Genomic DNA, 21434 nt, shown 5'->3' on the forward strand with positions numbered 1-21434 from the left:
TTAGCGTGTCTGATGAGATTTGCTAATGGGGTGGGGAGACCTGTCCATACCACTGGGAGGACGCTGTTAAGTTCCACACACATTTTTCTGGGTCTACACAAAGATTGGCAAAATTTTTCACCATTGCTACCACTCGTGGTGCTGAACTGGTGGCAGTAATGATGGCAGTGTTACTATAGATACAGCTGCAGGCAGCTGCCCACACTTACAGGTCACAGCAGGCTTATAGGACCTGGTTTGGTACCAGTGTTGCCAATTCTCGTGATTTTATCAGGAATCTCACAATATTTGGTGTGCTGCTTAAAGCCCCATTTGCTGGAATCAAGAGATTGCATTAGAATGTCAGCTTTCATTTCATTTTTTTTTCCTAGCTCTCATGGCTGCAGAGTAAAACCTGCAAATATGTGACTTGAGTGCACCCTACTTGCCTAATTGCCTAATTGCCTTCTATGATGCGATAACTGGCTCTGTGGATGAGGGGAAAGCAGTGGATGTGTTATTCCTTGACTTTAGCAAAGCTTTTGATACGGTCTCCCACAGTATTCTTGCCACCAAGTTAAAGAAGTATGGGCTGGATGAATGGACTGTAAGGTGGATAGAGAGCTGGCTAGATCGTCGGGCTCAACGGGTAGTGATCAATGGCTCCATGTCTAGTTGGCAGCCGGCTTCAAGCGGAGTGCCCCAAGGGTCGGTCCTGGGGCCGGTTTTGTTTAATATCTTTATTAATGATCTGGAGGATGGTGTGGACTGCACTCTCAGCAAGTTTGCAGATGACACTAAACTAGGAGGTGTGGTAGATACACTAGAGGGTAGGGATCGGATACAGAGGGACCTAGACAAATTAGAGGATTGGGCCGAAAAAAACCTGATGAGGTTCAACAAGGACAAGTGCAGAGTCCTGCACTTAGGACGGAAGAATCCCATGCACTGCTACAGACTAGGGACCGAATGGCTAGGTAGCAGTTCTGCAGAAAAAGACCTAGGGGTCACAGTGGACGAGAAGCTGGATATGAGTCAACAGTGTGCTCTTGTTGCCAAGAAGGCTAACGGCATTTTGGGCTGTATAAATAGGGGCATTGCCAGCAGATCGAGGAACGTGATCGTTCCCCTTTATTCGACATTGGTGAGGCCTCATCTGGAATACTGTGTCCAGTTTTGGGCCCCACACTACAAGAAGGCTGTGGAAAAATTGGAAAGAGTCCAGCGGAGGGCAACAAAAATGATTAGGGGTCTGGAGCACATGACTTATAAGGAGAGGCTGAGGGAACTGGGATTGTTTAGTCTCCAGAAGAGAAGAATGAGGGGGGATTTGATAGCAGCCTTCAACTACCTGAAGGGGGGTTCCAAAGAGGATGGAGCTCGGCTGTTCTCAGTGGTGGCAGATGACAGAACAAGGAGCAATGGTCTCAAGTTGCAGTGGGGGAGGTCCAGGTTGGATATCAGGAAAAACTATTTCACTAGGAGGGTGGTGAAACACTGGAATGCGTTACCTAGGGAGGTGGTGGAGTCTCCTTCCTTTGAGGTTTTTAAGGCCCGGCTTGACAAAGCCCTGGCTGGGATGATTTAGCTGGGAATTGGTCCTGCTTTGAGCAGGGGGTTGGACTAGATGACCTCTTGAGGTCCCTTCCAACTCTGATATTCTATGATTCTACTAAAGGCTCAGAAACCAAAAGGCAAATAAAAAGAAACTAACAGGTGGGGTTTTTCCCCCCCAAAATCTCATGATTTAAAGCTTATGTCATTTTTGAACACTTAGGGTTGGCAGTATTGTGGCACTTAAAACACAGGGCCACCAACACTTTGTCTGCATTGGAGGTTCCACAGTTAATATTGTCAACTCATGATGTTCTGAACTGCCAAGCAAGATAAAAGGCACTTCTCAGCCGCAGTATGTGGTTTCAATATTGCTATATTATCCCATCAGCAGCAAATCACTTTAGATATCAAACATTAGCTGATCTGGCAGTAATTTCGGACTTCTTTTGAAGAGGGAATTCACACATTTCTTCTTCACTTTTGTGTGCTGTGTTGTGAAAAGACATTGTTACAACAGGACCTGGGGCACAGAAAGGTTAAATGATTTGCCCAAAATCATACAGAAACTCAATGGCACAGTCAGGAATAGAACATCAGTCTCTTAATTCCTGGTCTATGGCTTATCTGCAACACAAAGTTGTCTCCAATAAGAATAATGATTTGAGTCATCATAAAAACCTCAGGATATTCCAATCATTAATGTTGGCTTCAGGTGACTTCTTAGCCAGGGGAAGAGGGAGAAGAATCTGACATATACAATAGAATCTGCTTATAGTTAATTTGAATATAATGCAACTAAAATTTGAAGCATAAAGTCCCATATTGTATCAATAAATCACAATGCAAATCTAGTCATAATGATCCTCTGCTTCGAGTGAAGTGGATTTTATTCCCAGCTCTGCCACTGGCCTGCTGAATGACCCTGGCTAAGTCACTTCACCGCTCCATGCCTCAGTTTCTCCATCTAAAATGGGGATAATGATATTTAACTCCTTTGTAAAGCACTTTGTAAATCTACTGATAAAACCACAATAATAAGATCTAGTTTTTATATAAATACAGTTCAGATATGTGAGGCACCAGATGGTCAACTCTCCAAATGTTTCTATAATGGATTATTGTGGCAGAACATATGTAATAGTATTCTATTACATCCATCAGTTAAACATATAGTTAGTACATACAGTGAGGCAAATTCCGCTCTCAGTAACGTCAACAGATATAGTTTGGATTTATATCAGATGTAACTGAGCACAAAATGTCCTAGTATACACAATGTGGCAATATAATTTTGCTATGAGAACTTTAACTGTTGCTTTTCATTTGTGTTTCAATTAGCAGTCCTAATGTTCTGTTAAGGTAGGGGATTCTACATTTCATTTTGAGTAGGAAGGGGGGGAAATACCCTAAAAATTATAAAGGATACCTGGTCACTGACCTTTTAATCCTTACCTATCACAAAATGATTGGTCACAACATATTATTTGTGCCTTTTCACTTTGTTCTATGGAAGTTGAGCACCCGATGCAGCTTATGCTGGACTAACTAAGGGACTTTGTGGGAGTAGTTCAGACTTGTGCAGGAAGAGACCCTCATGCATTTCTTGAATGGCAGAATTCCTGGGTCTCTCCTTTCTCCCATTGCACTAACTGCAGAGTCATTTCAGCTCTGGAGATGATGAATTAGATGACTGTGCAAAGGTGACAACTATAGGGCTGCTGATGCTACGGGCTTCATCCGTAATGGACAGAGTGAGAGAGAAAAATGTACCAACTCCAGTGACAAAGGAAAATGAAGATATCATCAGTGTATATAATAACTTTAGCATATCTACAGCACAGCCTATAAAACTTGAGTGAACTGGCATTTGATATATAACAGGCTGGAAGCAACGTATCAGTTTCACATAATAAATTAGCCTTTGTGCTAGTGCCCAGGGATTTGATTGATTACTCACTGCTATGCTTTAGTGCTTAAGTAGTCTTTTCCAAGGCAAGACAGTTAAACCACAAAAACATACCGTAGTGTCCACAGCCCTGACCTTCCCAGCAGGAACATGCTTTGGAATAGGCTCATCCACTGATATCATCACACAGCCTTCTGCTCCCAGAGTAACAATTACTAGTTTGCAGCCTCTTTCTAATAGCATGAGCCCCACCTTCCCAGCATCTTCAGGGCTGCCCACTGGGATGCCTGTTAAAATTTCTGCCTGGAAAATAATCCAAACAAATCAAAATCAGAACCAGATAGCACTAATTTATCAGAAAATGGTTGAACGTTAAAATAACATTTAATTCTTTTTAATTTAGCTAGATGAACCAAATATTTTATCTTTCCTACCAATATTCAGAGTTGTGTTTACTGAGGGATTTTTTCAAATAACTGACTGGGTCGAATTACTGAACCTGCGGTGAATTTGTCCTGTTATGTGTATGTCTGTGGCTTATGACAATGGCATGTGCATTTCAGTGTAATCACGCATGTAATACAGACAGACAAACACACAGGTTTGGATGAGAGCTCTTTGGTGTAGAGTTGATATAAAATTGAACTATAAATAAACACATGTATGCGCACACATACACACACAATCAAACAAGCAATGTTTTTATTGCAGGACCATCTTGAAATCATTTCCCCCACTCCCATGCAATGTACTGAAACACTCTCAAGCCTTGATTCATATTGGTGTGTGTCTTCTACAATTTAATATCCCTTCATGCACGCTATATTACATTATCCTCCTTCAAATCCCTCCATAACTCACTTCCATTGTAATACCCAGCTGATCATGGCTGGGCAGGTGGTGATCTGTGGCTACTGCTTTCCAGAAGTAACTTGTTCGTTAACACCTGCTCATCACGGTTAACTCCTTCCCCCATATGTTGGTTTCATCCATCTGTTGCATCGTCTCATAAATCAAGACCATTTACTTTTTGAGGCAGGGACTGTGTAACTCAGGGCTACCCAGTCCTTAACATAATGGGCTCTGATCCCTGATCAAGGCTATGAGTCATTACCAAAAATACAGTAATAACAGACTTTGAAAACTTTCTATGAATAAAATTAGGATTAATACTAAGGCTGTGGAAGTAGGTCTGGGTGAAATCCAGCTCCCACTGAAGTCAATGGAACACTTCAGCCCTGTCTCTCAGTGTCTGTCACTGTTGTTCCCTGGTTCTCTGTCTGCCCCAGAACTCCTGAGCAGGATAACCTGCCACCAAGACCTCCCCCTCTGGCCTTAATAGGCCTATGTGCCCTGATACGCTGCCCCACTGAGTTTATAATACAGTTAATGAGATTCTTAATGGGGTTTATTTTGTATATATGCTTAGGATCAAATCCTGCAGCCCTTACTCAGGCAAATCACCCACTGATTTCAATGGGGTTTGGTTCTGTAGATGTTTTCAGATAAGCACATTTTATAAGTGGGGGGGGGGGGCAAGTGTGGTAACAAATTTTCACAATTCAAAGTGTTTTTTGGCCACACTTAGAAGCTATCCAGTGGGACAAGAATGTAATACGTTTTAGATTGAGAAAAAGGTTCCTACACCTAGCATGGGTTCTGTTTGGTGGATTAATGTCAACACACTGCTCAGGGCCCTCCAGAAATGGAGAATATTTAAGTAAATTAAATCCATACAATTTTTTAAAGCTAAAATTCAAATTATCTGCAAATAAGCTAATTAAAAATCAGCATAAAATGTCACATAGTACTTCACAAAACTTGGCAACTATGCCTCTTCTGTGACACTTGTAAGAAACTAGCCAGCCAATAATAGCTGAGTAGAGGGGGAAGTTAGGGATAGTGAATAATTGTTTTTTATTAAAGTATATTTATTTTTATTGTATCAACATAGCCCTTTGTATTTTGCTTGTGTAGATTGTAAGATCTTTGGAACAGGGACTATGTTTTCCTTCGTGTGCACAGTGCTTTGCACATTGTAGGTGCCACTGCAATAAAAATAAATACAATCATAACAACAACTGTACCAATACAACTGTGCCACTGTAAGTTTGTAAGTGCAGACATGGCCTAAGTGACTTTGGAATTTGCTCCACCACAAAGGCCAGATTTGTTAACTTTCCAGGCATGCTATTTTTTCAGGCCTTTGGGAAAGGAGTGGGTTTGATTTGGGTCGGAAGACAGTCAGTTTGATTTGGGTTTAATTGGGCTGAGTTTTATTCATTTTTGCTGTTGTTTGGCCAGTGATGTAACGATGGGAATTTCCTAAGACCGTGAACAACATGAATACATCACTTCAGTTTGTATGAATAATGGTCATTTTACATTTTAAAAAGTGTCCAAAAAATCTTGAGGTTGGCTCTATAGAAATCAAAGCAAAGAGAAAATTGATGATGTTCTTTCTAAAGCAAAGCTCTCATTCCATCTGTTTAGGTTTTTATGTTGTGACCATCTTCTGGCACCTAAGTCAAGCAGACTTTTGCCTGAGTAAAAAGAGAAGGATTTTCTCCATTGTTTTGTGATTGGTGTTTTTTTGGTTTAACGGAAATTCTTCCACTTCATCCGCTTTGTTGATTACGTCCATACAAAAAATATTTCTTAAAAGAGATTCTTAAGCAGATAGCTTTGCTGCTACATATGTATGAACATAGCACTCCAGCTGTTTGTAACTCATCTCCAGCAGGATGGTGAAACTAGAACACACTGGAACAAGCTAGGAGCCATTTTCCCACAGAAATGGCAGAAACCAGACTGATATTTTGTGCCAATAGTTAGAATTTTACAGTAAATGTCAACTGATGTTAAATATAAATCTGCTGTGCTGGGTTATAAATTTCCTCCCACCAATAAAATCTCATTTAAAAAAATACTGTGCTACAATTGAAGGAAATAACTAATGGTTGTCTTAAAAAAAAAACGAACACTGTACAATAACAATACCAGACGCCCAAGATGGACTTTTTAATAGCTTTTGATTGAACTCTATACAGCAGCATATAAAGGAGTCTACTTTTCTCTGATCAAATCTCACAAAACTCTTACTGAGAGACAAATTATATAAGGGTAAGTCCCACAAAACTGTCAATAAAATAAGTTCAAAACAAACATTTAGATTATGAAGCTACTATTTTATTCCAAATATGAGGGTAAACACAACAATAAGGTTGAAGAGCCAAGAACTCAAACTCAGGAAAAAAGCAGAGTTAAGGTTGGCTGCTCAACCTAAACTCTGCTCCCTTGTTCTTATGCCTTAAAATATGGTCTTTATATTTGTTAAATAGTGCAATTTAGAATTCCATAAAAAGAATTTAAATCAAAATTAAGGCTACATACAATTTTTATGCTAAACACGCTTTATTTTAAAATATTTATTTTAATGTCAACAATATAAAGCACATTATGTATATCTATCTAATTTAGTTTTCTACTATAGGGCTGAAATATATCATATTTTAAAGAGAAGAATATAACATCCATCGATAATAAGAATATCATTGTGACATTTGTGAATCTATTGCATCCATTATAAAAAAGTATATACAAGCTGCAACATAGATGCTAACTTGTAGAAAAAGATAATATAATCCGAGAACAGTATGTGATCATGTTCCGAAAGGCTATGTTCAACCTCACTTTTCATTTTCTATCTTTTGAGTGCTTAACTATGTAAACATACGTTTATGTAATTGTATGGCATTATATTATCTATGGCATTGTTTGACAAATATATAATTAAAGACAGACCATATTTTAAGTCATAAACAAAAAGAGGCAAAACTAAGGCTGAGTGTTCAGTTTTACATTTGTTTTTCTTGACACCCAAGTGCTTGGTACCCCAAACATAACATTATATTAAATATAGTGTTTGGGGCATGGAATTGTCTTGATTTGTTTTGTTTTGAAAGGGGAAGATACATTTCAACTATTCAAATTGTGGAGCTTGTAATATAATTGATCCGGAGCTATTTGGCTTGATGCCTCCATAAACCAGTCACGCTTAGCCACGCCTTCCTAGTCATGCCATATTTTGGGGTCTCTCTGACTCATCCAGAAATTTCCAGGGCCCAATCGTGAGCTGGTGTAAATTGCTGTAGTAACAAGGAGTGTAAACTCTTTGGGGAAGGGACCATCTTTTTGTTCTGTGTTTGTACAGCGCCTAGCACAATGGCCTACTGAGTCCATGACTGGGCTTCTGAGGTGCTGTTGCAATAAAATAATAATGGAACTGTGCTGAGTTACACCAGCTGAGGATATGATCAGCAGTTCTTAAGATTGTCTCAGTTCAAGATACGTGTCAATTTTAAATATTCAGCGTTTGAAACCTGCTGAACCAATTCGTTTCAAACTTGACTTGAACCTTAAATTGTACTGAGAACTACATCACAAAGTCTCGATTGTGTGAATTCTTACAGATGAGTAATCCCACTGAAGTCACTGAGACTCTGCTCGTGAGTGAAGGATTGTAAAAGCAGGCCACAAGTCAGGTTAGTTATTTGTAGTTTTAATTGTTTCAAATTACCAAGTTTCTAATCAGAATGGAGGAAAAACACTTCTCATGCTAGAATAATTCAAAAAAGGCTGACTTGCTTTAGCTAAAAGCTCTTTCTCCCTTCTGCACCCGCAACACTGTCCAAAGACTCACATATTTCGTTTAAAGACTAAATATGGAAAAATGTCATTCCAAAAGTTATAAACAACTGATAAAGTGGGTTTAGAATGAGGTTGGAATTCAAACCTAACTATATTGTGAAATGCCCACACCCTCTATAAATAATGCAGCAACAGTAATTTCCCAACATATTAACTCAGCAAATGCCAGATCATGCAAAGCTCAAAAGGGTGTTAAGCATGTGGGACAGATTATTGCTTTATGTGTCTGATAGAATATCAGTTATCTATTGCTTAGTAAAACTTCTCCCTATTCAATAAATCTCTATATTATAAAGCACTATTTTGATTCCCAATCCATGACAGACATATTGCCATAATCTCATTATACTGCATCATTGACTCTGATATATTATGAGTGATAATGAATAAACTCTTGATTCCAGACATTAATTATTCCTTCAGAAGCTACTTAGCTTTCACTAACACAATAATATGGAGAAATCAATGTGATAATATAACTGTATAACATTTTTCATGAATTTTTCATGACAGGTTGTTTATGGTAGGTCTCTCTCTTATGTAAACTGTTTTTTATATTTATATAGTGCCTTTCACAGGCATTTCACAGTGCTCTGCAAATATTAACTAATTAATCTTTGCTTGACCTCTGATAGCTAGGTCATTATTATTCTACTTATTTCACAGATGGGGAAAGCAAGGGCCAGAAAGATTAAGAGACTCACCCAAGACTGCACAAGTCACTAGCAGAGCTGGGATTACAACTCATATGAGTCATGAATCAGACCTTTTCCCCAACATGTTAGCAACTTTGCTTCTTCTGAAAAACTTTTCGATACCCCTTCTACAGAATCAGATGACTCTTTAAGTATAGTTAGGGTCAGACTTGAATCTCAGATGCGTGGGATGTATTGCTACCTATCCTTCAAGGCGAGGCCACAATACACACAAATACCTCGGGTGATTGTTTTTATTATTTATATTGTGGTAGCACTTAGAGGCCAGAGCCTCCTTGTGCTATGCTCTGTACTAACATAACAAAGAGATGGTTGTTGCCCTTGAGGAAGTCAACTTGTACATGTCCGTTTTCTCAAAATTTAAAAAGATGAAATGTTAGAAAAGGTCTCTCTTGTTTTCACTAAGATGAAACTTGATACATTTATTCTGCATTTCTTTCATTAGAAGAATTAGGAGAATGGAGAGCTAGCACATTCCTGCAGAAACCTCAGGGATTAAGCTACGTTACATCTGGTGTACAGAGAATTAACAAACCAGTTTCAACAAGCTTGATCTTTCTGGGAAAAGAAGAGGGGGGGAAAAAAACTAAAATACAAGCTAAGCAAAGAAAGAACTGATAACCTTGCAAGATTTATTTTGAGTATTTTGCTCATAAACCACGTAGAAAGAACTGTCAGATGTAAAAAATATTTATTACTGAAGCAAGCAAGAGTAAAAAGAACAGCTTGTGAAAACCCTTCTAGACAAACTAATGGTAGATGTTCCACTGATAGCATAACTTTGTTTGCTTCTTTCCAGCACCTATGTCCATAAGGAACAAGATATGCTGTTATACTATATCCTGCATGCAAAAGCATTAATATCTAAAGTGTTTAATGAATGACAGACATTAAGGTATGAAATTATATTAGATACACACATTAGGGATATGATATCACGTGGTAAAGTTTGCAACTACACCTGACACCTCCAAGCCTTTGATATTTTGTGAGGGAAGAGGCTGAAAGACTTCACATTCAAGACTGCTGACCTATGAAAAGGTAAACAATAGAACATTCCTGATTCAATCACATGACTGTTTTCAGACAATCCTGAGCTGTTTTTAATTTAATTATGTAACAATATGAATTATAGTATGGTTCTTGCCACTGAATGCTGGATGCCATAATCTAATTGGCTGTTTCATCATTTCTGCTGATATCGTACTCCTGTGTATACTAACATGAGGTTAATAGCTTCCTATTAATATACCTAGAAAACTTTAATACCTGTAGATGTATGTTGATGAGTACTAACATTAAGGAAATTTTGGCAAGTTGTGTCAAAAATATTTGAAAAAACATATATATACAAAAACTTAATTTGGCCTTGAACATGTACCTCAGCAGATGTGTCTATGTTACATGGAATATCCTGGAAACAGTTGAACTGGATCTCTGTACATCTGTTAATTGCTAAAAGAATTATTCTTACACACTAGAAGGACAAGGATGTGAAGCAGTTTGTTACAGACATAGTAAAGACAGCTTTATTAATGTTGTTATTATTTGTATTATAGTAGCCCTTAGGAACTCCAATCAAGGATCAGAGCCCCTCAAGGAGTGGAATACCAGCCATAGGATTTAGCCAGACAAAGGTCATTCAAGATTTAGGGCATGGCTACACTTGCAGATGTAGAGCGCTGTGAGTTAAACCAGCCTTCGTAGAGTGCAGTAGGGAAAGTGCTGCAGTCTGTCCACACTGACAGCTTCAAACGCACTGGCGTGGCCACATTTATGGCACTTGCAGCAGCATTGGGAGCGGTGCATTATGGGCAGCTATCCCAGCATGCAAGTGACTGCAACGTGCTTTTCAAATGGGGTGTGGTGGGGTTGGGTGGAGTGTGACAGGGAGTGTGTTGTGTGTATGTGGGGGGAGAGAGAGAGTGGGTTTTGGGGGGGCTGAGAGTGTGTCAACATGCTGTCTTGTAAATTCAGACCCCCCTTTCTCCCCCACCTCTCTCTCACTCACTCAAAGCAAACAATAAATGTTTGCTTTTCTCTGAGCTGATAAGCAGCCGGCTTCTCCAAACGGAGCTTTGAAAGGGCATTTCCGCATTCCTGCAGCTTTCACAACAATGACAAGAGTGGCCACTTGACTTAAGGGGATTATGGGATGTTTCCAGAGGCTGATCACAATGCAGTAACGCAATACCTCGTTCACACTGGTGCTGTGGCGCTCCAGCAGGGCGCAGCAAACATTATTCCACTCGCCGAGGTGCAGTACCAGCAGCGCTGTAGCTGCGGAGTCAGAGCGCTCTACGTGCCTTGCCAGTGTGGACGGGGAGTGAGCTAGGGCACCCGGGGTTGCTTTATTGTGCTGTAACTTGCAAGTGTAGCCAAGGCCTTAGTGAAAGTAGTTTCAGTGGAGTGGAGAGGGTGGAAACTTTACTGAATGGGGTCAATAATGTAGCTGGAAGATTGGAACTTAAGGCAGCAATTGTAGATGGCACATCCAATAAGCTTGGTGAGGAAGGGGAGAATAGAGATATGGCAGTAGATGGAGAGGCAGGAGGGGTCAAGATTGGGTTGAATGGAGGACAGGTAGTATGATTTTGAAAGAAAATGGATGACATACCTAAGATATATACAAGAAACAACAGCAGAGTTGTAGGTTGCCAAAATGTGTACATTCAAAATGAGAAAGAAGATAAAGAAATGTAATAGTTAAAGACCATGGGATAGAGAGTTTGTTTTCTATTCTCTCTTTAGTGGGATTCCTACATATTAAACTGTTATTGCTACATGATAGGTGGAACTTATAGTGACACCTATACTTAATGTTGCCAGACACTTCCCATTATAAATTACTTATTTAAATTACTGTTTAAGTTACTTATAACTTTGCCAAACTTTAACCATTTGGGCTGAAATTTTCCATGCCAGTGTCTACCTCAGGTTGAATTTTTGAGGAAATTTCAGCTAAAATGGTTCAGCTTTTTCTGTAAACAAGGGCAGGGAAAAACTGGTTGTTTTGCCATGTTATTATTTATTTTTTTAACAACAAATTCATTGAGAATCTCTAGCATCTCAATGCTACATATCAAATGAGGAGGATAAAAAGAACTGTTGAATAACTTTGTTGTTGTTGTCCTTTATGATCAAAGATAACATTGATGATGGTATTATCTCTTGTGAGTACAATTGTGGCTAAAAAGTCCGATGTGTGGGTGGCTGTCCTTTCCACATTGAGTGCATATGTAGCTCGATTCCAAGGAAGGGATTACAGTCTATGCCCACGAAATCTTATGCTGTTTACGACTCAGCCTTTGTGCCTCAAGAGCCATATGGTAATTAATCTCGAACTAACTCCATCACTGACTGCTGCTTGCCAGAGTGATCTGTCTGTTGCTGACAACTCCCAGCTGTCAACGTCAATGTTGCATTGCTTCAAGTTATGCTTCAGTGTGTCCCTGAAGTGTTTCTTCTGGTCGCCTTGTATGCAGTTACCCATTTTCAGTTCACCATACAGCAACTGCTTTGGCATTCTGGTGTCATCCATCCTCAACACATGACCAGCCCAACGTAACTGTGATGTGATGAGCAATCCTTGTAGAATGGCTGCGTTCCAGAACCTCGCTATTGCTAACTTTATCCTGCCATTTGATGTGGAGTATGGCACACAGATGTTGTAAATGGAACTTATCTAGAAGCTTGATGTGATGCCTGTAGCAGGTCCAGGTTTCACACTCATACAACAAATTGGACAGCACAACCACTTTATAAACTTTTAGCTCGGTTTGAAGCCTAATACAATGTTGTTGCCAGACTCTGCCTGATAGTCTCCCAAATGATGACGTGACTTTGTTATGATTTGTTCATTGAATGAGGCAGAGGCCCTGTCAAAAATCTAGTACGTAATCATGTCATTAGACTGTATCATAATGCACATGCACATGAGGGCCAAACTAACATTGCACTGGCAACCTTAATTCCGGCATTTTCTAATTTTTGAGTGCTCAATTTTGCAACATTAACATTCTTTTAACCTAGTTTTGTTGGATGTAACACAATCTACGTGATACTATATATACCTTACAGAAAGAAAAAGAGACAGATATATACTATGCTGGCATTGGCTGAATTGGGATTTGCACTGAAGCTAAGCATTTCTCATTAGTGTTATCTTCAAACAGAGGTTTCTGAAAGGAACTATTGAGCCACATTTTTTGAATTGCATCAGTGAAAATCTGTAGTAACTCCACTGAAGCCAACAGATTTATACTAGTGTACCAGATCATTTGCACCACTGTCTCTCTCAATTACAACACGAAAGCTGTGAAATATGTAATTGGTATATACTTCCATTACATGACATATTTTCGTACACGATGGTCCTGGTAGAGCTACATGTACATAAATCTACCTACCAAAATCGTCAAATGCATATATTAAAAGTGATTTGAAATTTAAGGAAGTCATAACAGGAAACTGAAAACATGTGGAACATGGATGTATAACAATTGCTAAATAAAAACATACTGATATAAAATACCTTTTACATTTCTGACATGAGAAAAACAAATGCTTCGACTGCTTCTGTTTTCTTAACAAAAGAAGAAAACTCTGACAGAAGCTCACCCCGAAAAGCAATTCTAACAATGACAAATCGGCATGCATGGATGGGATGAAGGAAGATATAGATGATTACTATACTTCTGGTAAGGAAATGGATTTCATTGTAAAGTGCAAAAGGTTACTGTTATAAATATTAAGTTGCAAAGAAAAACTATCTACCTGTAATTCTCATTCTCAGAAAGTGCTTTAACAGGGCATCACTCTTGGGTCTGCACTCCAGAATGTCACAGGCAGGAACTTCCATAAAATGAGTATTTTAAAATGAATAAACCTCCTGACCAGCAGAAGTTGTGTGCTAATACTTGCTGAGAGGATAGTGTGATCCCTACTGTCTCCAACAAGTAGTTCCTTTTTTAAGCAAACAGTAGAAAGCATAAAGCATGCAAATTGAACCCCCAACTCTGCAGGCAATGTGTGTGAGAGAGTGGGGATCTGTTATAATTATACACCTGTGTTTCTTCTTCTCAGAAAGGAAGTAATTTTCTTTTCTCCAAGTGGTGGTAATAATATACCTTTACTCTAGCAGGCTAAAAATCTCAAGGGATGTCTCTATGAAAGCTGAAGTTGTAGCAATAAATTGTAACATAGGGGAAACAGCAACATTCATGTTGGAAGTAGCAGTGAGAAAAAAATATCAGGGATAGAACAGTAATAAAGAAATAAGTTTTTGTACTTAACAAGTAGGGAATAAAATCCCACAGCCAAACAAGTAAACAGTGACAACCAGGGGGAAAAAAAGCTGAAGTGAACTAGAGGAGTGGGAGAGTTGGGCTGCTTTCAGCTACAAAATAGGTCCTGTAGCACTATTAGGCAACTCTTGGATTAATGACCTTACGGAGAGCCAGGCAGTAAAGCTTTCAGAGAACTCCAAGTGTCTACCCTGCAAATCGCCCGGAAAGGAATGATTAGAGGCTGGCTCTGAACATTCTCCATCACGTAGCTGAGTTGTGATGGCTATTAGATTTGTCTGAGCCACAAGAGACATCACTGCCAGTTGAGCTGGAAAATCAGCCCCCAGACTCTTGATGAGCCACAATGACTGACCTTGCAGGAAAGGGCTGACTACTTTGCAGATGTCAAAATGCTGTGATGGGGGCTAACTTAACAGACCTGCACCAAAATGGGTACTGCTGACACAATTTTGATGGCCATTTGGGTCACTTAGAACTTGTCCACTGATGTCTTATGGGCCATCATGTCATTGGTTTTAGCAGAAATTCCAGAATAGGCTAACTGAGTCTTGACGTACAACCTTCAGCCAGGGACGTTGGGATGGTGATCCCACAGCAAGCTGAGTCATGGTTTCTCCTAAACCCTATGTCATGTTCACCGGGGATCTCTTACAACCATATTCAAGGTATGGCTTTTACCTGCTGGTTGCTCCTCATACAGTCTGATAAATAAAGGAGAAAACCATAGCAACAGTAACAATAATATACAGCAGCAAATTCAAACAAGGGCCTCGTGGGACACTCAGACCAACTTGTTTCCTGTGATACACACAATCATTTGTTTTTGGATAAATATTATCCTGACAATGGCAGAGAAAGGGGATGGGGAGAAGAGAGAAAGTCTTAGAAATTGACAAACTGGAAAAACGGAGGGCTCCGCTGTTGTACACTGGTAGCAGCAGCCCATAAAAGTCACTCTGTTATGTGCACTGAAACGGTAACTAACAGGTAGGGACATACGGAGCTGCTTGAACCCTCTCAGTGGCAGCATACACACAAACACCTTCTCTGGCAAGGCAGGTTAAGAGCATCACAATGCTATATCTAATGACATTCCCATTATTCACACAGAGGGAAGACAAGGCTGGGAGTGAAGATCTATTTTAAAATGTACCATTTAGAGCAAAACACATTTTAAGAGTGTCTCATTTATGGATCTCGTGTTCACTCATCCACTTCCCTCTTAGTAACCCACCTTATGGCCAAGAAGGGTTGGCCTCAGTTCTCTTGGGAGCCCGTTAATTCTACTTCAAGTGCCATCTAGAAGGGTTATTCAACAGTGAAGCAAAGTATTCCTCCTTCCTCACTGGCCTCGGGGCCAAGCCTGCTGCCTCCCCAGTGTTTGACAGAGAAGTCTCAGGAACATGGCTTGATTCCCCCTATGATGTACTGCTGGGGACGGAGTCCCTTTTAAGTTTCACTGTTCACGTCAGTGTTCTCTAACATGACAGCTAGCCATTACCTCACTTTCGTTGCAACAGAAGATGTCGGAATGGGTGTAAAATTGTGGATCTAGTTCAGCATGAGCTGGAGCAGGATTAAATAAGGTCTTCACTGCAACAGAATGGAAAAAGTTGTCTAAATCAATGGCTTTTTTGCATAATACATTTACAAACTACTGCCTGGAACCCCAAACTCCCTATTGGGGCTAATACATTTCAGCTCCTCGTCTTCTCCCCACAGATATGCAAACTACTCACAGACATACAAAACCCAGAAAACCCCTGTTTTTTCATTTTACAAAGTATTTAACCATTTTCTTAATTGTAGTACAGAAAAATATATCCCCCCCCCCCCAATTGATATTCATTCATCTGCTTGTAGGGGGAAATGAGAGGAGAGCAATAGGCAAGATTCAAACTGTATTCAAAAGTTTTTTTTAACTAAAAAAAATTCTAAATTTAGATATCTAATATAAATCATTTCATTTGTGGAGTGTCTTCCCTCTGAGCATTTACTAACATGAGCTTTACTAACACTGATTTAGCCTCAGAACTTCCTGGGAGGAAGGTAAGCATTGTAATCTTCATTTTACACATGAGGAAACTGGGACACAGAGTGATGAAGGCTTTGTCTAGACTACAATTTTAAAGTGTTAGGAGCTGTTAGCTAACGTTCCAACACTAGTATAGCTGGTGGAGAGGATATCTTGGTTAAAACCTGTCAAAGTGTGTTAGCTAATACCACCTAACAACTTGCCTTTAAATTTACTATAGACAAAGCCTCAGGCCTCGTCTACACTAGAAAAGGTTTGCCATATCAGTAGAGTGTAAGTGACTTACCCAATGTAACACAGAAATCTATGAATCCCTTGCTCTGCCAATCTCCTGGTTAGTACATCTATTCCTTATCTATAAGATCATCCTTTCTTCCATATGAAACATAATCTTTTAGATTAGAAATTTACTTATATTCAGTGACAAAAGTTTTCAAACTTGCAAGTCTGGCTCTTAAATCTATATTTAGGCACCTGCGCATAAGCAGCTTGAATTTCAGACACGCCAGCACTTATGAATCCCATTTATTTGAACAGAAGCCTCAGGTGATCAGAAACTTCAGGAATATGAATAAATAGGAATATAGAAGCTGAACTTTAGACACTCAGATTTGAAAATTTAGGCCAGTGACTATTTTTCAACTTCACAATTCCTCTCTATCTTCTTATCATTTGAAAACGCTGTTGCAGACAAAACAACTACATTACAAGAACATCACTGAAGTTGCAAGATCAAGCACTCGGAAGTTAGGAAATGCTAGAAGTAGGCTTGCCTGTGCAGCCTTAATTCAGCCCCCTTGTGTATCTGATTTATGATACAGTCTAATTATATGATTACATCACATTTTTTCATAGTTTTTCTTCACTTTGAGTGCTTGTCTTTGCCACCTTAATAATGTTCTATCAACATCGTGTTTTTGTATGTAATTTCCTAGTATTTTTTTAAAAAGCAAAATGAAAACAGAAATGCCATCATCTGGCATCATATTGATATACTCATGTAGATCATCAGCAGGACTGGAACTTTTAGATCCACTGCACAGACGTCTGCCACTTGAGCTGACAGAGTAATTAATAGCAGTAGTACTTTGTTATCCTTTATGTGGACCAGCACTAAAGGGGGATGGGACACTTTGCCAGTGGGTTTCACAGATATTCGCTGACAGCAGAGGAATGTAAGACTCAGGAATCATGGGTTCCATTCCAGGCTCTGGATGGAGTGTGTCTAGTGGGCACAGACTCTTCTGCCCATTCCCTGCAAGCTTAATCCCTTATCCCTAGTCCTGTCTCTTCTTCACCCCTCACTGCCCTATTTCAGTCCTGTTCTCCTTACCTAGCTGGAGTCAGTCTCCATTCCTCAGCCTTTTCATCTCAGTCCTAGACTCTTTGTCCACCCATTTCTAGACTCACTCCTATGAACTTCCTGTCCTAATCTTTCTCCCACTATTCCCAATCTTCACCACCCCCTGTGCTCTCAGTCCCAGTGTGCTTGCCCAGCCCTGGCCTAGAGCAACCAGGAACAGGAATTATAAGGAAAGTCTTGCAAACCCCCAGCTGGATACATTTCCATCCATAGAGAACTGCATCACAATTCTCCTCCAACACAGCATTAATGGGCCTGATATTATTAACCTCCATTTTATTTTGTCCATCATCTCCAAGGCACTTTGGGATCCTCACAAACTTTTCAAGCACGGGAAGAACTGCACTCACCACTGAAATGGAGCCACCTCTGGGAAGGGACATGGCAGCAGTTTAATAGCACACAGCAACATTACACAGCAGTTAAAAGGAGGAATACAGTGTTCAAGTCAAACTTCCAGGGAAATTCATGTACACTCGATATAGTTCCTCAAGATGGAGTCTAACTAGGATAGATCAGAGGCTAACACCCTTGCTTTTGTACAAACTGTCATGGAGTCTTTAATGACCAGAGACATTGGGAAAACCAATCTTTTCCATATGTAGTCTGCAAAACCAATACAAGTGAGATTCACTGAATGGAAACATAGGGCTCCTAGGCCTCCATCCATCCTCACCCCCCTCTTTTAATTCCTTTTAATTAAAAAACAAAAACAAAAAAGCACCAAACTCAAAACAGAGATTTGAGGCATCTGGATGTGCATCTGTTAAACAAAAATAGTCTAGTGCACTTCCTAACATATAGTATTGCATTATACATGAGGGTGCTGCAGGCTAAACCACGGGAAACAACTGACAGCCAGGATGGGTTTAAGATTCCACAGTGTTACAAAGCAAAACATTTACTTAGATTTGACTGTACAGAGCATTTGCCAATGTGCAGCATATTATCTATGGCAGAGTTGGCCCACATATTAGCAAAGGTTTGACTGCACAACGATTCCAGACTGAAGACTCAGAACAGTACCAGTCCTAAGGCTGCTCCTGTCTCTTGCTGACACATTGTACTGCCTAATGTTGCTAAGGCTATGTCTTCACTGTGTACCTTACAGCAGCACAGCTGTGCTGCTACAGCCATGCCGCTGTAAGGTACGCAGTGTAGCCACTCTTTATCAGCAGGACAGAGCTCTCCTGCTGACAAAGAAACAACAACCCACCCCCCAATGAGGGGCAGTAGTTTTGTCGGTAGGAAAGTGACTCCTGCTGACAAAAGGCTGTCCACGCCAGCGCTTTTCATTGGTAAAACTTTTGTCAGTCGGGGTGTGTGTTTTTTTCACACTCCTGAGAGTGCAGAGTAGACACAGCCATCGTCTTAGCTGGCCCATTCAATGTGTTGTTTTTTCAAACTTCCATTTAATAGTGAAACACTCCATTTCTCCTTTGTCAGAGACTCATCTCTTAGCCGAAGGAGGTACAGAAGTAAAATGATTTGATCAAGATCACACATCGAGTCAGTGGCAGAGCTGATGCCAGAACCCAGGAGTTCTGACTTCAAGGCCACTGTTTTAACCAGTGCACTAAATTACTTTGACCATTTGGATATAGTGCAATCAGTAAAGGCCTTAAAAAAATCCCCATCTCTCTTGTAAGGTATTCCCTAAATAACTGAGGTCCTACAAGGATAACAGAATTATCTGAAAAATAAAATTTATCTGCAGAAAAAAGAAAGGGAAAAAAGCTAACGTTTACATTAGCCTAAAAGAAACATTCCCACACCCCCGCATTTATCATTGTTAAAATATTTAAGAGGATAAATTTTTGGGACTGTCTGTTCAGATTGCCCCATGCCTATCCTGTCATGACAATACAGCTGGTGACTGGCATGCTAAAAAGCCACTGCTGTATAATGGATGAAATTATGCATGTTGGTTCTGGTCTGTATATATTTATTTCAAAGCAAAGGAACCTGTTTGACAGAAACATTATAAATAATTACAATTATAAAACTGTCAAGGTTTAATTTCAAGGTCTCAGAGAAAACTTCTTCCCATGCTAGTTTTGTCCTTTTGTATTTGGTAAAATAGATTTTTTTTCTACTCTATGAGCTTTTGTTTTGTTTTGTTTTTTAATGGGGAACAAGCAGCATGGCTCTGGCAGTTCTTAATTTGTCATCCATGATGTCAGCACATTACTGGGAATGGTGTTTGGCAGTTAACTTGTACTCGGTTTTCTAGCTGGCTCTACAACACCGAGAGGGTAATGTGTAATTAACAGCCACTATTTAATTTCCCAAATATACTGATTTAAAAACCAGAAAAACATTCCCCATCAGATTTCACAATTTTAAGTTAGGTCAAATTTTGAGAATAAGGTATTTCAGAGGGCCCCTTTGAAGATATTTTGCAGTCATGCAACGTGAGGTTTTTCTGTTGGGAGAATGTCCGACGCCTGCCCTAGTGGCTTTTAGGGAGGAGTTTGACAGTTGTCTTAGAGCAGCAACCAAAATGGGCTGAGAAGATAGGCTTCCATGGATGGAAATGGATCCAAGTTAAGAAACAGTAGGGGTTCTTGTTGGACTACCAAAACAGAGGTGTTAAACTGCAATTTGGAAAGCACTTGGTCTCACAAAAGTTTTCTGATTGATAAACCAAATGTAGGGGTGGAAAGGAGTCACAAACAAACTCATTTAAGTCATATTTGCATCAAAATAATTTTGAATTCATGATACTATTATGTGGATTTTTGTTCTAATGTGCACAATCCTATTAATGATATCCATAAACACTTATAACAACTGAAGTTTCAGGGCCAGATTCTTCCGTCTTGCACTTTACACAGTTGTTTAAGCAGTGCAAAGTATATGCAAAATGTGTTTAAAATGCCACTAAATATTATAACATTTTTTAAACCCACTTTGCACTGGTATAGATGACCTCAAGAGGTACAAGGCAGTGGAGAATCAGATCCTCAAATCCTTTTAAACCTGGGGTTCTCAAACTTCATTGCACCGCGACCCCCCTCTGACAACAAAAATTACTACACAATCACGGGAGGGGGGACCGAAGCCTGAGCCCTGCTGCCCTGCGGAGGGGCCCAAAGGCAAAGCCCAAGCCCCGCCCCCTGGGCACGGGGGCCAAAGCCAAAGGGCTTCAGCCCCAAGCAGGGGGCCTGTAACCTGAGTCCTGCCACCCAGAGTTGAAGCTCTCAGGCTTCAGCTTTGGCCCCGGGCAGTGGGGCTCAGGCTTCAGCTTCCGCCCCGAGCCCCAGCAAGTCTAATGCCAGCCCTGGCCGCCCCATTAAAAAGGGCTCACGACCCACTTTGGGGTCCTGATCCACAGTTTGAAAACCGCTGTTCTAAATGTAAGGTATCATGCTTTGGTAGCACGAGGCTGGGGCTAGGAGCAAGGAAATCCTGAATTTTAATCCCAGCTCGGTCACTGACCTGCTGTGTGACTTTGGCCAAGTCATATACTGCAACCTTTCAGGCTCAGTTTCCCAGTGGGTAAAATGAGAACAAAATTTTGAATTTTACATGGCCTAATTGCCATGGCCATCATTGCTTAATCTTTCGCCCAGTATTGTTTAAATGCGGTGGTGGATAAGCTTGGGTAGTTTAAAGTGCTACAAACAAAACAAAACATCACACCAGTACTGAAACTCCATTCTCTAGGAAAAGAATAACAGCTTTTATCCATATGCTTCTTCAGTGTAGAAATCCACTGTCACAAAATAATCTATACTGAAAGGCACAGTAACAATTAGATGTAAATTCCTGCCTGTGACATTATCCATTCTATGGCAACATGCCAAATACACTGAATACACATGGAGTAGTTGCTAAACCAGTAAATAATCAAAGA

General features: G+C 40.0%; 1 protein-coding gene across 3 annotated transcripts in view; it reads right to left on the reverse strand.

Annotated features, from left to right (window-relative positions):
- The window catches only part of RBKS (ribokinase), a 107045-nt gene that overhangs the window by 24067 nt on the left and 61544 nt on the right, over positions 1-21434 (reverse strand). For all 3 annotated transcript variants that reach the window (XM_042848522.2, XM_005289514.5, XM_005289515.5), the window contains 2 exons: positions 15679-15770; positions 3557-3745 (listed from right to left, as the gene is read on the reverse strand). In XM_042848522.2, coding sequence (XP_042704456.1) covers positions 3557-3745; positions 15679-15770 — 281 coding nt within the window. The remainder of the gene's footprint in view (positions 1-3556; positions 3746-15678; positions 15771-21434) is intronic.

This window comes from Chrysemys picta, chromosome 3, assembly GCF_011386835.1.
Source record: "Chrysemys picta bellii isolate R12L10 chromosome 3, ASM1138683v2, whole genome shotgun sequence".
In the NCBI taxonomy this organism is placed as follows: domain Eukaryota; kingdom Metazoa; phylum Chordata; order Testudines; family Emydidae; genus Chrysemys; species Chrysemys picta.